General features: G+C 41.6%; 1 protein-coding gene across 1 annotated transcript in view; it reads left to right on the forward strand.

Moving 5' to 3' along the window:
* Positions 1–12,863, forward strand: part of tdrd7b (tudor domain containing 7 b) — a 93,045-nt gene that overhangs the window by 4,387 nt on the left and 75,795 nt on the right. Inside the window, exons 2-3 of the mRNA XM_072458603.1 lie at positions 560–766; positions 5,694–5,838. Coding sequence (XP_072314704.1) covers positions 560–766; positions 5,694–5,838 — 352 coding nt within the window. The remainder of the gene's footprint in view (positions 1–559; positions 767–5,693; positions 5,839–12,863) is intronic.

The raw sequence follows: 12,863 nt of genomic DNA on the forward strand, positions 1-12,863 counted from the left end.
CAGAAGTGCCATTACAACAGAAGTGCGTGCCATTACAACAGAAGTGCCATTACAGCAGAAGTGCCATTACAACAGAAGTGCGTGCCATTACAACAGAAGTGCCATTACAACAGAAGTGCCATTACAACAGATGTGCCATTACAACAGATGTGCCATTACAACAGATATGCCATTACAACAGAAGTGCCATTACAACACAAGTGCCATTACAACACAAGTGCCATTACAACACAAGTGCCATTACAACAGAAGTGTCATTACAACAGATGTGCCATTACAACACAAGTGCCATTACAACACAAGTGCCATTACAACACAAGTGCCATTACAACACAAGTGCCATTACAACACAAGTGCCATTACAACACAAATGCCATTACAACACAAGTGCCATTACAACACAAGTGCCATTACAACACAAGTGCCATTACAACACAAGTGCCATTACAACACAAGTGCCATTACAACACAAGTGCTGATCCGTGGCAAAAAGAGGCGGAAGTGGGCGGGGCCGAGGGAACAGGCGAGCAGATCCCACAGATGTTATTTCTTTCCACAGATGGCTGACCCAGCTCTGGTAGAGAAGCTGCTCGGTGGGATCCTCCAGGTTGAGCGGAGCGGCGTGACTGCCTCTTGTCTGCAGAGCGAGTACAGGGAGCTGACCGGCGAGGCCATCCCTCACAGACCGCTTGGACATGGCAGTCTGAGCGGTCTCCTCGACGCACTGCCCTCTGTGGTCAGGGCCGAGCGCACCGAGGCTGGAGAGGTGAGATGTAAACTCCATAGAGGTCTAAGGGGTTCTGGTAATACTAGCACTTCCTGTTAAAGGAGACATATATATTATTCTGCAAAATGCTCTCATCCATGTTTGAATTGTTCCCAGGGGCGATTCTAGGGAGTGTGGGGGCCCTAGGCAGAAATTCTTAGGGGGCCCTACCGACCAGTGTTCACAAAAAATCTTTGCGGTCTATTCTGTCCTCACTGTGGTGTCACTACCAGGGCTAGACAGATAGCGAACATTCAAAAAAGAGAGTCCAACGACCATGTAGAGAAGCGTCTTTTAAGACGCTTTTCCCCACAACTTGTCTCTTTGACAATTGGAATTTTGTAAAACTGTAACAAACACATAAAAGCACAAACACATAATAGCCTAGCTTAAAATGTGACAAGGCTACATGCACAGCAGCTAGCAACAACCAACATTCAAAGGAAGTACAGATTAAGCTTAAGTTTGACATAAGTTTATATATGCAAACGTAGAACAACATTATAACACAGAATAACATTCAACTTACGGACAAAGATACCCCAAGGCAGAAAACGGGATGTTTTTGTCAGTAGCTGCACTGCCGGAGCTGGACATGCTTGACTGAATGCATGAGGCCGAAAAACGAAAATTATACCGACAACGTCCACTAGAGGCAGTAGTCGACTATCGCGCACACGAAGAAGTTTAGAAATGACATAATCCTGTGTCAACAGTACACGGTCAGTAAGCACAACCAGAAATAAACCATATATGAAGCGCACGGCCGGCTTCGCGGGGGCCCCCTAGTGGCCTGGGGCTCCAGGCAATTGCCTGGTATGCCTAATGGGATGCAGCGCCTCTGATTGTTCCCCCCTCATCATTCAAAGTTGTACTTTGAGGGATTCATGCATTTGTGTGCAATTTCTTTAGCAGTGATACACGTAGCTTTCAGCAGCGTCATATTACCAAAATCTGCTGCTTGTCATTATGAACTTTGAACATTCATGTGAACTAGGAAACTTGGAAAATGGACCTGAACACAAAGTCAGGCTGGAAACGATACGACTTCTCTCATATCTTTCCAACAAATCAGTAAAGTATGTTAGGCAAAATAAAATAAATAGTGTGTTTCCGGTAACATTGAAAAATAATTCAGGTAGGTAGGTCGTATTTAAATAAATATATATTAAGTCTTCGCACATGTCTTGCAGACAGTTTTCTTGGTCTCGGTGACCAAATGGATCACTTGCTAATAGGCATTTCCAGCAGTAGTTGGAACTTTGAAAGTGGTGATCGAACCCATGACAGGCGCCAGTGTCGGCGTCGCACTATTTTTCTTATTGTCACTACGTGATGTGAGCACTTTTCGACCGTCACGCAAGTCGGCACTAGATCATACACTCCTAACTGATTCTGACTTCCGTGAGTTAGGAGTGTATGATCTAGTGCCGACCCGGCCGGTCTGCACGCTGACCAAAACTGAGCATCTGCAAACATGGATGTGCCCATAGGCAAAACAAAACAAAAGTGCAGCGATTTTCAAATTTTACAATCCCCACAGATTTTTTTCCCCGCAGCGTTTGGATTCTCTCTCACAATTTGACATTCTCGAAACGTACGGCCAGTAAAATATGCAATAAAATGTTTAAGGTCAGGTTTTTTTTATTTTGAAATTCAGGTCGGTCGTGTTACCGGAAACACACAATGTTATTGTTGCTGTTGCACTGAATGCTCTGATTTTGGGAACTCAAATGATTACGTGGATATCTTAGAGTTTCTGGGATCACATGAATTCAGCATGTAGCTATCATGCTAGGCGAGACTCTTTGTTGCTATGACGTTTACGGTAACTTACCAAAGGAGAGGGCAGTTTTTAAACAGAAGTCCCCGGACTTGTTTTATTAACATATTTTTGGACAATAGTTTGATTTGAAATGTCCAAAATGTAAGATAGTGTTTTAAATAATGATGTATGAGTGTTATTGTATTGCTTGTATTATAACTACATCCATGGATTTCAGAATGATGAAAAGTTAAGATATTTGGGATTAACAGTTTAAGAACTTAATAATATCTTTTAAATGGGGAAAAAATCGAATCAAATCAAACTTACCATGGTTTATAACAGGAAGCTGAATGATGCTGTATTTTTAATGTGAGGACTACAACATACCCTTAACCAGGATCAAAGCCTAATCAGGACTAAACTAGGCCATAATGGGACTAAACAAGGTCTAAACTGAAAAGTCGTTTGGCCCAAAGCGAACCAACACCAGGAAAAAAAAACATCCTAAACTAAGGGAACATTCACATTTGGTTCTGGTCAAGCCCAGTTTAGCCCTGATGCTGACTTGTTTTGGTCCTGGCCTATGGTTTAGTTCAAGTCAGGTCCAGGTTTAGTTCCAGGTTTATGGTGCGTCCTCGAAACTCAGATCTTCCAAGTTCCCACTTGTACATTTTCACTGGAGAACATTTCAGAGCCTGAGATGGAAAATTGCAGCCTTTTTTCCAAATTTAATAAACTGGGTCTAAGCCAGATCTTTATCAGGACTACCAAATGTAAGTCCACACTAAGGTTTTTTTTTTCTTGCATAAAAAGTAAGACTGACCACTAAACCAGGACATAAACCCAGGCTAAACCAGAACTATACCAAGATTAAACTGGGATCAGGACCAAACCCAGTGCTCCCAGACTTGGGACATGGGAGCTTCAATTTGCATGAAAAGGATTTAAAAGTATTCTCTCTACAGCTCTGATTAGATTGAGGTCCTAATTTTATGACATTTTTAAAACAAAGCTACCAAGGTGATTTTATTCTGTATTAGATAAATTAACCCACAGAAAGATGAGCTTTGTTTGACAAAGTACAAAAGTTGATTATATAGTGAGTTTTTGGAACCATTCACTGACAAACATGTGTGGATTTACTATTTGCAGTATTAATACGAAAAAACGATGTGGTCTCTTGGTCTCCATCTCATCATAATATCTTAAACACATATTTTGCATTATTATGATAGTGTGAGGAAGTGTTTGATTCTGGAAACATGCACCATACATCTTTTAGTCTAAAATAATTGTATCCAGAGATGATCACATTTAAACAGAAGTTGGCTTAACACGGAGAAGAGCTGTTTATGCCACTCATTAATCAGGACAACACATGACACATATTAAGCCATGCGCACATTCCCGATGCTCTCTCAGTCCGCACTGTAACTGCATCAGTCTGTGTCTGTGACAGAGAAGAACCTCTGAATCTATAAATGGTTTTATGAAACAACAATCAGACCTGAGAGAAAACTCCTCCTTCAGACCGAGCACATGAGCGAGGTTTGGTTTCATTGCCTCTGGAGTTTGGATCGACTCAAGTTATCCAACCCAACCCTGTGTACGACATGTAGCCCAGTGTCCGAACCTGACCCAGAATTCTCTTCATTATTTTGTAACAGACAGCTGGCTCTCAAGGATCCCCCTGTCCCACACAAAAGTAACCACAGTTTTTACATTCCACACACATTGGCAGAATAAGATTCTTTGTTGTTGTTGTTGTTGTTGTTCTTTACCTTCAGTCTCTGCAGTAAAAGCATGTGTCCCTCTGCTGCTGATCCATCCATATCTCTCATGCTACTTTCGCTCTGTCAGGAAGGGCATCTGTGTTATTCGTGCGCGCTCACTGCCCCCTCTTTTGACCATTCAGACCTCCACGTGCACATATTAATGTGTGGTAACAGGGCCATGGTCAAACCTCACGCACACTCAAACATAAGAGTCACAACCAAAACAATATCTGCAAAATCAACTCCTGGCTAAATAGTATTAAATGTAGGTGTTGTTTTAAAGGTAATTTGATTTGTATTTGTCATAAAGTCTTAAACATGACTGCTGCCCCTCCCTCTCTGTGCCAGGTGCCTCGGTCAAACCCACTGATTATCGGCTCATGTTTATGTAAATCTCATTCATAAGTCATTTTGCATGGCCATTTTATGGTGTTTTGGAGGCGTGGAGAGGGCGTGATGTGGGGTCGCACGCACAGATTCCAGCTGCCGGTGGGATCTATAAAGCACAAACTGCGAAGATGAAAAACGTATGAAAAAGACACCACGTCAGGGCAAGTACAAAATGACACTATGGCCCTGCCTTAAACCCTACAGGAAGTCGCTCATATTGAATCAAAGCGCCAAACAGTTTTCATCCAAAACACTTCCCACTGTGCAAAAAAGCACACAACCCATGTGCGCTTAAAGATGATCAATTATATATTGGGCATGGTTTTTGAAAATGGTATCTTGGACATAATGAAGCGTATGGTCAGATTTGTGAGCTGTGACGCAAAGATAGTTATAAAAAACGTTTTGAGAAAATGTGTTTAATATGGACTCGAAGTGAATGAAGTGCAACAAAAAATATTGTTTTAATTATTGGAAGTCCCTGAGAATATTTTTTAAAACTATTCCCCTTAGAATACAGCTCAAACCTTTTCCGAAATAGAAAGGTAAAACATAACTTCAGATACATAGCCCATATCAGGACAAACATGAAACGCTTCAGGAAGTCGGCCATACTGGTTAGAACCCAACCCCAAAAACGTAACCTGTGAACTATTCATTCCTCCTCTTATACTTCTTAAACAAAATGTGCAAAACTTGGTCAAAATAACCAGGACTCGTGTGAGTGATTTTTTTTTAATTAAGTGGTGGGCGTGGCTCTTCTCCAGCTCATCCCAAACACTCTCCCTGGGACTCAGATCTGTAGTAGATTTGCTTCTGCTTCTCTACAGATGTTTTCTCAAACACACTGACATCTGTTTATTATTCAATACTTACAATTACAATAATGTTATAAAATGGTTACAGCTCACAGAGGCCAATTTTGCATACTATGTCTCCTTTAAACTGTGGTTATAGAATGTGACCACAGCTCTGATTCGCCTTTCGTGTGCAGGTGCTGTACTTTACCTCCAGAGCCTGGAAGAAGGGGAATGTGGCTGAGGTGGCGGCCCGTCAGCGCAGCTCCAGGAGGTCAGGCCGGCCACACCTGGTCAACACTCAGATGAGGGTCAAGTCTGCAGCTCCTCTGGCATTCAGTGGTGAGGCAACCGTTGGTGCAGAGGTCTTCTAATTATGACTTAGTTTGGTGAGATAGAACCTGTCATGGTTTTACACCAGTCAAGCTGCAGTTGTGAAGAAAAATGGAAGAATAAAAGTTGAAAATGACAGGAAGTGATGCTGAATTCTAAAACAAAATCCCTCTGAAAATGTTAATAAAGTGACATTCTATCCAAAATGCATTTGTGGCTCTGTGTACAGAGGCCCTGTCCCAATACTACGCACTTCACACTTAACTGAACTGTGCATTTTCTGAAAGTGCACACAGTGTGTGAGTGCACAAATGTGCAGGGGAGGGAAACATGAGAATTGAATGCAATGCAAAGAAAAACAGCAGCGAAAACAGCTGTCATTATGTTGTTTTAAACTGCTGTTGAAATGATCACAAAACCACAGCTCAGTTTAGTTTGAACAATTTGCTGAATTGGCCACAAACAAGTTAGAACAGGCTTAATGTGTTTACAGTGTTGTTGCTGGAAAGTCAGAGATTTATTTAAAATATCATCAGTTTAACTGTTAAGACATTTCTTTCCATTGTTTCCTGTTAGCTCCCTGTACTTGCCTGAAGTCCACATCACACTTGCTGGAAGTGTGGATCAAACGTTCTAAGAATTGGGTATCAGTGCGGGTATCAGTTTATTTTTACATTGGTTAGCTGTCCAATGTTCTCCAGAAAGGAATCTATTTCATCCTCTTTCTCTCCTGAGATTCTAGAAAAAAAAATTAATAGAAGGATTCAAATGATGATTGAATTTTGTCTTGTTTGTTTGAGATTGCATTACTCTTTCTGTTTCGTATTTTAAAATGTTTCTTTCAGCTTGTTGTTTTCTACATTTCTTCTGATAGTATCTTTGTTTGGTAATGAGCATTTTCTTAACTGTTTATTATAAGGTCAGGTCATTAATTTTTCCTCTTATCTTTTTAATTTCCTGTAGCATATGATAATTCCCCTTCTTGGCATGATCTACCTCCAGCATTTTTTTCCCTGCAGATCATTTAGCTTTTCCTCCCTTTGCTTATTTTTTGGCTAAGGGGTTTGCTATAATTTTGCCTCTTAAAACTGCTTTTGCAGCATCCCAGAGGTGTTGAAGATTTGCCATTGTCATTCTCCGCCAGATAAGTCTTAAGATCGTATTTTGGAGTTAATGTGGGCGCACCGGAGCTCATTTCATCACATCTTGCAGTCGGCGCAATTGATGAAAGCACAGGCGGTGGAATTCTAAACAAGAGGCGTGATCATGCCAAAATATGAGGTGGAGTAAAGCAACTTAAGGGCGTGGTCGGGTGCATTCTGTGAATGGCCAGAATCGTAAGGGATCATCTCAAAATGGGTTGAAGCTGAAAAGACGTAATATTTTTCATCTTGGAGGGGGGGGGGGTTGAACCTACATTTCGTCTTTTTGTTGCTTTGAACATCGTTGTGGCAGTAATTGTTTTGAAATGCTAAAATACTCTCAGCAACGAACATTAGGCCAACATTAGGCGGCGGGTGTGGCGTGGAGCACGGGGAGTGCGTACGGGGGAGCACGGCGGCCCGTGCGCACGGTGTGTTGTGATCACGGCGCGCAGTAGCCCGTGCGAGATAGCACCCGCTCCTCGCGCTGGAGCGGGTGCTCCTCGCGCTGGCCACAGCGCGCCGTGGACCATGTGGATTGAGTAAACAAACATGCGCAACAGGTGACATTATTTGGAGAATTCATAACTTCTACTGATAAACATACCAAAGCATGTTCAGGGACTAAAGGTGAGCAGGGTCTATCAAGCTACTATCGTTTTATCAACGCGTTAACATTTTATGTGAAGCCAGTCTTTCGTCTTTTGAGGGGGGGGGAGGGGGTCCAGAGAGAGACGAAAAAAATTACGTCTTTTCAGCTTCAACCCATTTTGAGAAGATCCCTAACTAGTGCACTTCAAATCTAGTGCACTTCAAATCTAGTGCACTGGAGTCATGTTAGTATCCCCATATGGAAGAGATAGTCATATAAAAACCTATGAACACATGCCGTAACCCGACCAACCCGGTATTAAACTAGCCGACTGAAAAAAAAATATCAGCATTTTTGTGAACATTTTTCAATTATTTCGCCGACTCACAGACCGGCCTTTCCTAAACTGCCGTGTCAAATATTTTTTTGTCACGCTGGAAAACCTATATTACATCCCAAAGGACTGATATCGCATTACGCAACGTATATGCGTCTCCATATTCGGTCCTCCACATGCGTCTGTAACCAAACAGAATGCGCAAAATGGAAAACATATTGCCTTTAACAAGTTGGTTTGCCACTTTCGGCGCCACTGATGTGGCCATAGTTCATGTCACTCTGTATCACGATGTGACTTGATTTAAATTTAACTTAAGCAATGCATTCTGGGATTGAAACACGCCCAGCAGCGTCATCACAACGAACATGGCGGGAACATGGCGGCGCCCGTGTCCCCCGCATGTTCCCCCCACTCGCCTTCGCTAGCAAAATAAAGGATAACGGCGTACAAAAGGTCGATTGAAATCTGTAGATTTAGTCTCCCGATCGGGTTGATCGAGACGTTTTCAGTTATTGACTGTTGAAGCCTGACCCCTGGACTGTTGAAGCCTGACCCCTGGCGGTCACTCCGAGTCAAAAAATGGCAAAATTTAGATCTTTTTTTTGCCTTCAAAGTAAAAAAAAATAAGAATTTGCCTACCGACCCACTTGAAAAATGTTGGGTTGGGTTACAGCAAATAGACAATTTATTTGGGGTATCCTAATGAAATATACAATGTGTTTTTTCCTACTTGCATAAACAGTGTACCACGGTTACTCAGCTCTTAAAGCTCTTTGCTGGACACCTCCACCACCTGCGTTGGACACCTAACCTGTTACCACCCACCTGCTCGCCGGCGAGCATTTTCCATATCTCAAATATTCTCTTACATCATCACTTTTATTTCCGTGGTCAATACCAGCAAGCCATACATCATTTTAAAGCTTATTTTCTCAACAAAACAAATATGTCATTGATTAACATTGAATAATTTGCCCCAAGAAGCAATTGCCAATAGTTTGTAAAAGTTGAGACTTTCTCACAAACGCATGTCCTGTTTGCTGTTTATGACGGACGAAACGGTTTTAATTCTGTACATCCTTGTACTCAGTCTGTCCGTAAGGAACCATTGAACAACAATATCCACTTTTATTTTTCCTGAAGTTATCCGATTTCGAGATATTGTCAAGTAAACAAAGTTTTCTTCGTTGACGATGGTCAGGATTAAGGCTCGTCCAGCGCATTTCTCCGTCCATAACAAATTACCTGTTTGACCTATAAGGTAATGTTTGGCATCCTTCTTTTCTTCAGACTGTTAGCTACAGAATGAGACCATCCACCGCGCCGCTTGCGACGCACATGGATTCCTCTGTTTACATCTACATAGCGCCGCATGCTAGTGACGTAGCAGACTTTGACTGACATATTATTCTAGCCAATAAGAATAGCTTTAGAATGGTGGGCGGGACTTAGGGTTTATTCACACAGAATCATCTGTATCCTCGTGCGTAAGGCTGTCAGATCATAGATCTTTGCGCAGGAGGCGGCTAGATTTTGCGCATAACGTTTTCTGATTTTATTAGCCTTTTGGACGTGTATTTTGTTAGATATATGTATTATTATACCAATACAAAAATAAAATAAAAATATATATATATTTTTTTTACCTCCTATATGGTAAATTCATGGGTAAACTCATATTGACACATTTTTACATATATTGTATTTAGCAGTTATAATAGGTATTAGTGGCCTACAAAACATCAAAATGTAGGTTTTATGATCATAGAGGAGCTAAAATTTTAATAAAACAGTTTGGCACAGTTGTCACATATTTGGATCACTTGTTCCGAATATACTTTTTGATACAAAAAGGTCAACAGCACCAAAATGCCTGTTCCTAGAGATCTGAAACTTTACACAGTTGTTGTCAACAAGATTAACAGCATGTACAATGAACAGGATAAGCACACAATGAAGTATGTCATGCTCAGGACCATTACAAATTGACAATATTCAGGCAAAGGATGTTTTGTTTATGTTTGGGCTTCTGTAGTGTAAGTTCTGAAGCCCTGACAGTGTGCATGTGCACATCTGCAGAAACTAGAAGGCCTAAGCTTTCTAATGACGCATCACACTTGCATGTGGGCTGTAAGATCCTCTTTTAATAAGCAATGCCATTTGGGAATGTCCAACCATTGTGCACAGGGCGAAATAGGTGGATGGTAACAGGTGTGTGCGGCCTGGGCAAGAATGGACGGTGCAGACTTGCATGTGCTAAGCTCAGAGAGGAACTTCTATTTGCAAAAACTCCTTGTCCCAGTCTGCGTAAAACTTGTCCAGCTGTGTGTAATGGTGCGGTGCTGCACACATCTCATGCAGTCCTTGTTGTCACTGGGAGCTCAGAGGCTGGGCACCGGGATTAAAGGCCAATTCATACTTCATGAGAAGCAAGAAGTTTATTCATTTACTCAGGGCTGCAGGAACAAGAACAAAGTTGGTTTCGGCTCTGGCATTCATACTTCTACAGAAGCATCGCAGCCTAACTCCTCTAGATCCCGCTCCTGTGATCCACAACAACTGTTTCCATGCTTTTGCTATGGAGTTTATTATCATAGACTGCTCAGTTAATATAATTCAAACCACTTTTTGTAATTGGTCAGATGTGCAGGAAGCAGATAAACTAGCTCACACACCGAGAGATTGCGGAGAGAGGAGACAGTGGGCAGACCACTTCTCTGTATTTTAAGCTGCAAAATACTTCATGTTTTATTACAATCAGATTTCACAGATATTCACAGAGAAACAGGCCAAACGAGGAACTGAATTTAGACGCGAAAAATGCAATGATACAGGCTGATATGTGAGCGAGCGGGGGAGAGGGGGGAAAAGAGCAAGCATGCATAGAGCTGTGGCTGGTGTCATCACTCAAAAAAGACTTTCAGCCTTAACAGTTTTGAGAATAAAAAGGTGTTATATATGTAAGTTTGACAACTAATGGTTTAATCAATCAGAGCCTAGTTGAAGGACAGCCCTGCCTAACAAACTTCTGCTCAGCTGATGTGTCAAGAGCCAGCTGTAAGAACTACCGAACAAAGGCTGTGAGAACAAAATTACATCATGACATCATTTTATTCTTACAGCCCGAGCTGGACGAACAAACTTCTTGCTTCTTATGAAGTATGAATTGGCCTTAATGCAGGTCATTGCAAACAGCTACCACACAGGTGGTGATTTTGAATGCCACAGTTATCAGTCGTTGGTAGAAACACTATCACCATATGGATAGGCCATCACACAAGCCTCCAGCAGCCAAGCCCAGCCTCTTAAAGCCAGCGTTAAGATTGGGAAGGTAGCAAAATAACACCCTGGCCCCGTCCCGTTAATACTACCCCAAGGGGGTAGTTTTTTAAAATGTTTTCCTTAAAAAAGGGGTCATTAAGCAAGCTTGCATTTATAGGTTCCATATCATGCAAAATACACTTTTCAGAGCTTTTAACCTTCTTACAGTGCTATTAGTACCTCATATATGTGCTCAAAGTGTTTTTTTGATTGATTCCTGCAGTTTTTAGCTAGAGAACAGTCTATAGCCTTTCCCTCGGATGAGCAGACTGACGGGGCTTTGAGTTACGCAACACTCTTCTCTCTTTCAGCACTCTGTACCTGTTCTCTGCATCTGTATGCGTTCAAGAGGAGTCGCAGTTATTTAGGCACAGTTAGCTTCAAATGCCTTTCTTCCAACGCTGCTGCTGCTGACATGTGCCGCTGTGTCATGCGCTGTGTACCGGCGCACGCCTTGGCCTCTGTTTACACCATGGATCGATTAGATTATCGGTTTACACGGCCACCATCTCCACGCTAGGCTACGTCACCGGGTGGGCGGGAGAGGCAGGTCGCTCTTCGCGAGGGTGGGGGCGAATCTCAAACTAAGCCATCTGCATTTCCGGGTTTGTGAGCCGGGTTCAAGATATGGGTGATATTTTATAACTATTATGTTATGGGTGTTGCACAACACTTATTATTATCAAATACACCCTTAGGGTAGACTATGAAACGTAGCATGAGCTTTTGATCATGGGATCTTTAACCTCCATAGTGTGTTTTTTTTGTATTGCCTCCGAGTTTACAGTAATGTAGATAGGAGCGTGGTCACTTAAGTCTATTGTGCCTGTATCGTAATTTTTTTATCCGTCTTTACTGAAGATAAAGAAATAGTCTTTTATGGAGTAGATTGTATGTGGGTTAGAAAAATGGGTATAATTCCAAGCACTAGGGTTCATCTCCCTCTAGATGTCAATCAGTCCTATATTCCTCATTCATTTACGGAATTCATGTTGGTTGAATGCAAAGCCTCCAATCGCCGCCACAGATTAGGGTTCCCTCAGAGTGGTTTGCAATAAGGGCCATAATATCAGTGGATATCACTCCCTGCCCATAAACATTCAAGTAAAACCCTTTTAACTAATAGTTCTTTTAAACCAGTATATATCTGCCATCTTTGTCTGTACATTCAAAACATTGTGCAAAAGCAATTTGATTTGCGATCAACAGTGCAACTCCCCTCCAATGCCTTTTTGAATAGCAAAACTTGTTTTTTTTATGTTCTACATTCCTTAAAGGTGTTTCTTGTAAATATATAATGTCTCATATCTTGTCTTATATCTTTTCTCTTCTCATTTTTGTTAATATTTTTGATCGTTTGATTGGGATCAATATGCCATGAATGTTAAAGGATGCTACCTGTAACTTTTCCAATGCCATTGGGTTGATTGTATAGATTTTACTCCTATTCATTTTCTAATGTTAACACATAAACACATAAACTACAGAAACAGAAGAAGAGATAAAATGAAAAACAATAAGGTCCATGCCAAAAGCTTGTCTCCCAGCCACAGTGCTAACTAGTGTCTCAAAAGTATAAGTCGTGTATGTAAATACCATCTTCCGTTGGTGACCGTATCGTCACTGTGACAGTCAATTC

Source organism: Eucyclogobius newberryi, unplaced genomic scaffold (genome assembly GCF_026437365.1).
Source record: "Eucyclogobius newberryi isolate DKJ021-1_F unplaced genomic scaffold, fEucNew1.0.hap1 SCAF_22, whole genome shotgun sequence".
Classification (NCBI taxonomy): Eukaryota; Metazoa; Chordata; class Actinopteri; order Gobiiformes; family Gobiidae; genus Eucyclogobius; species Eucyclogobius newberryi.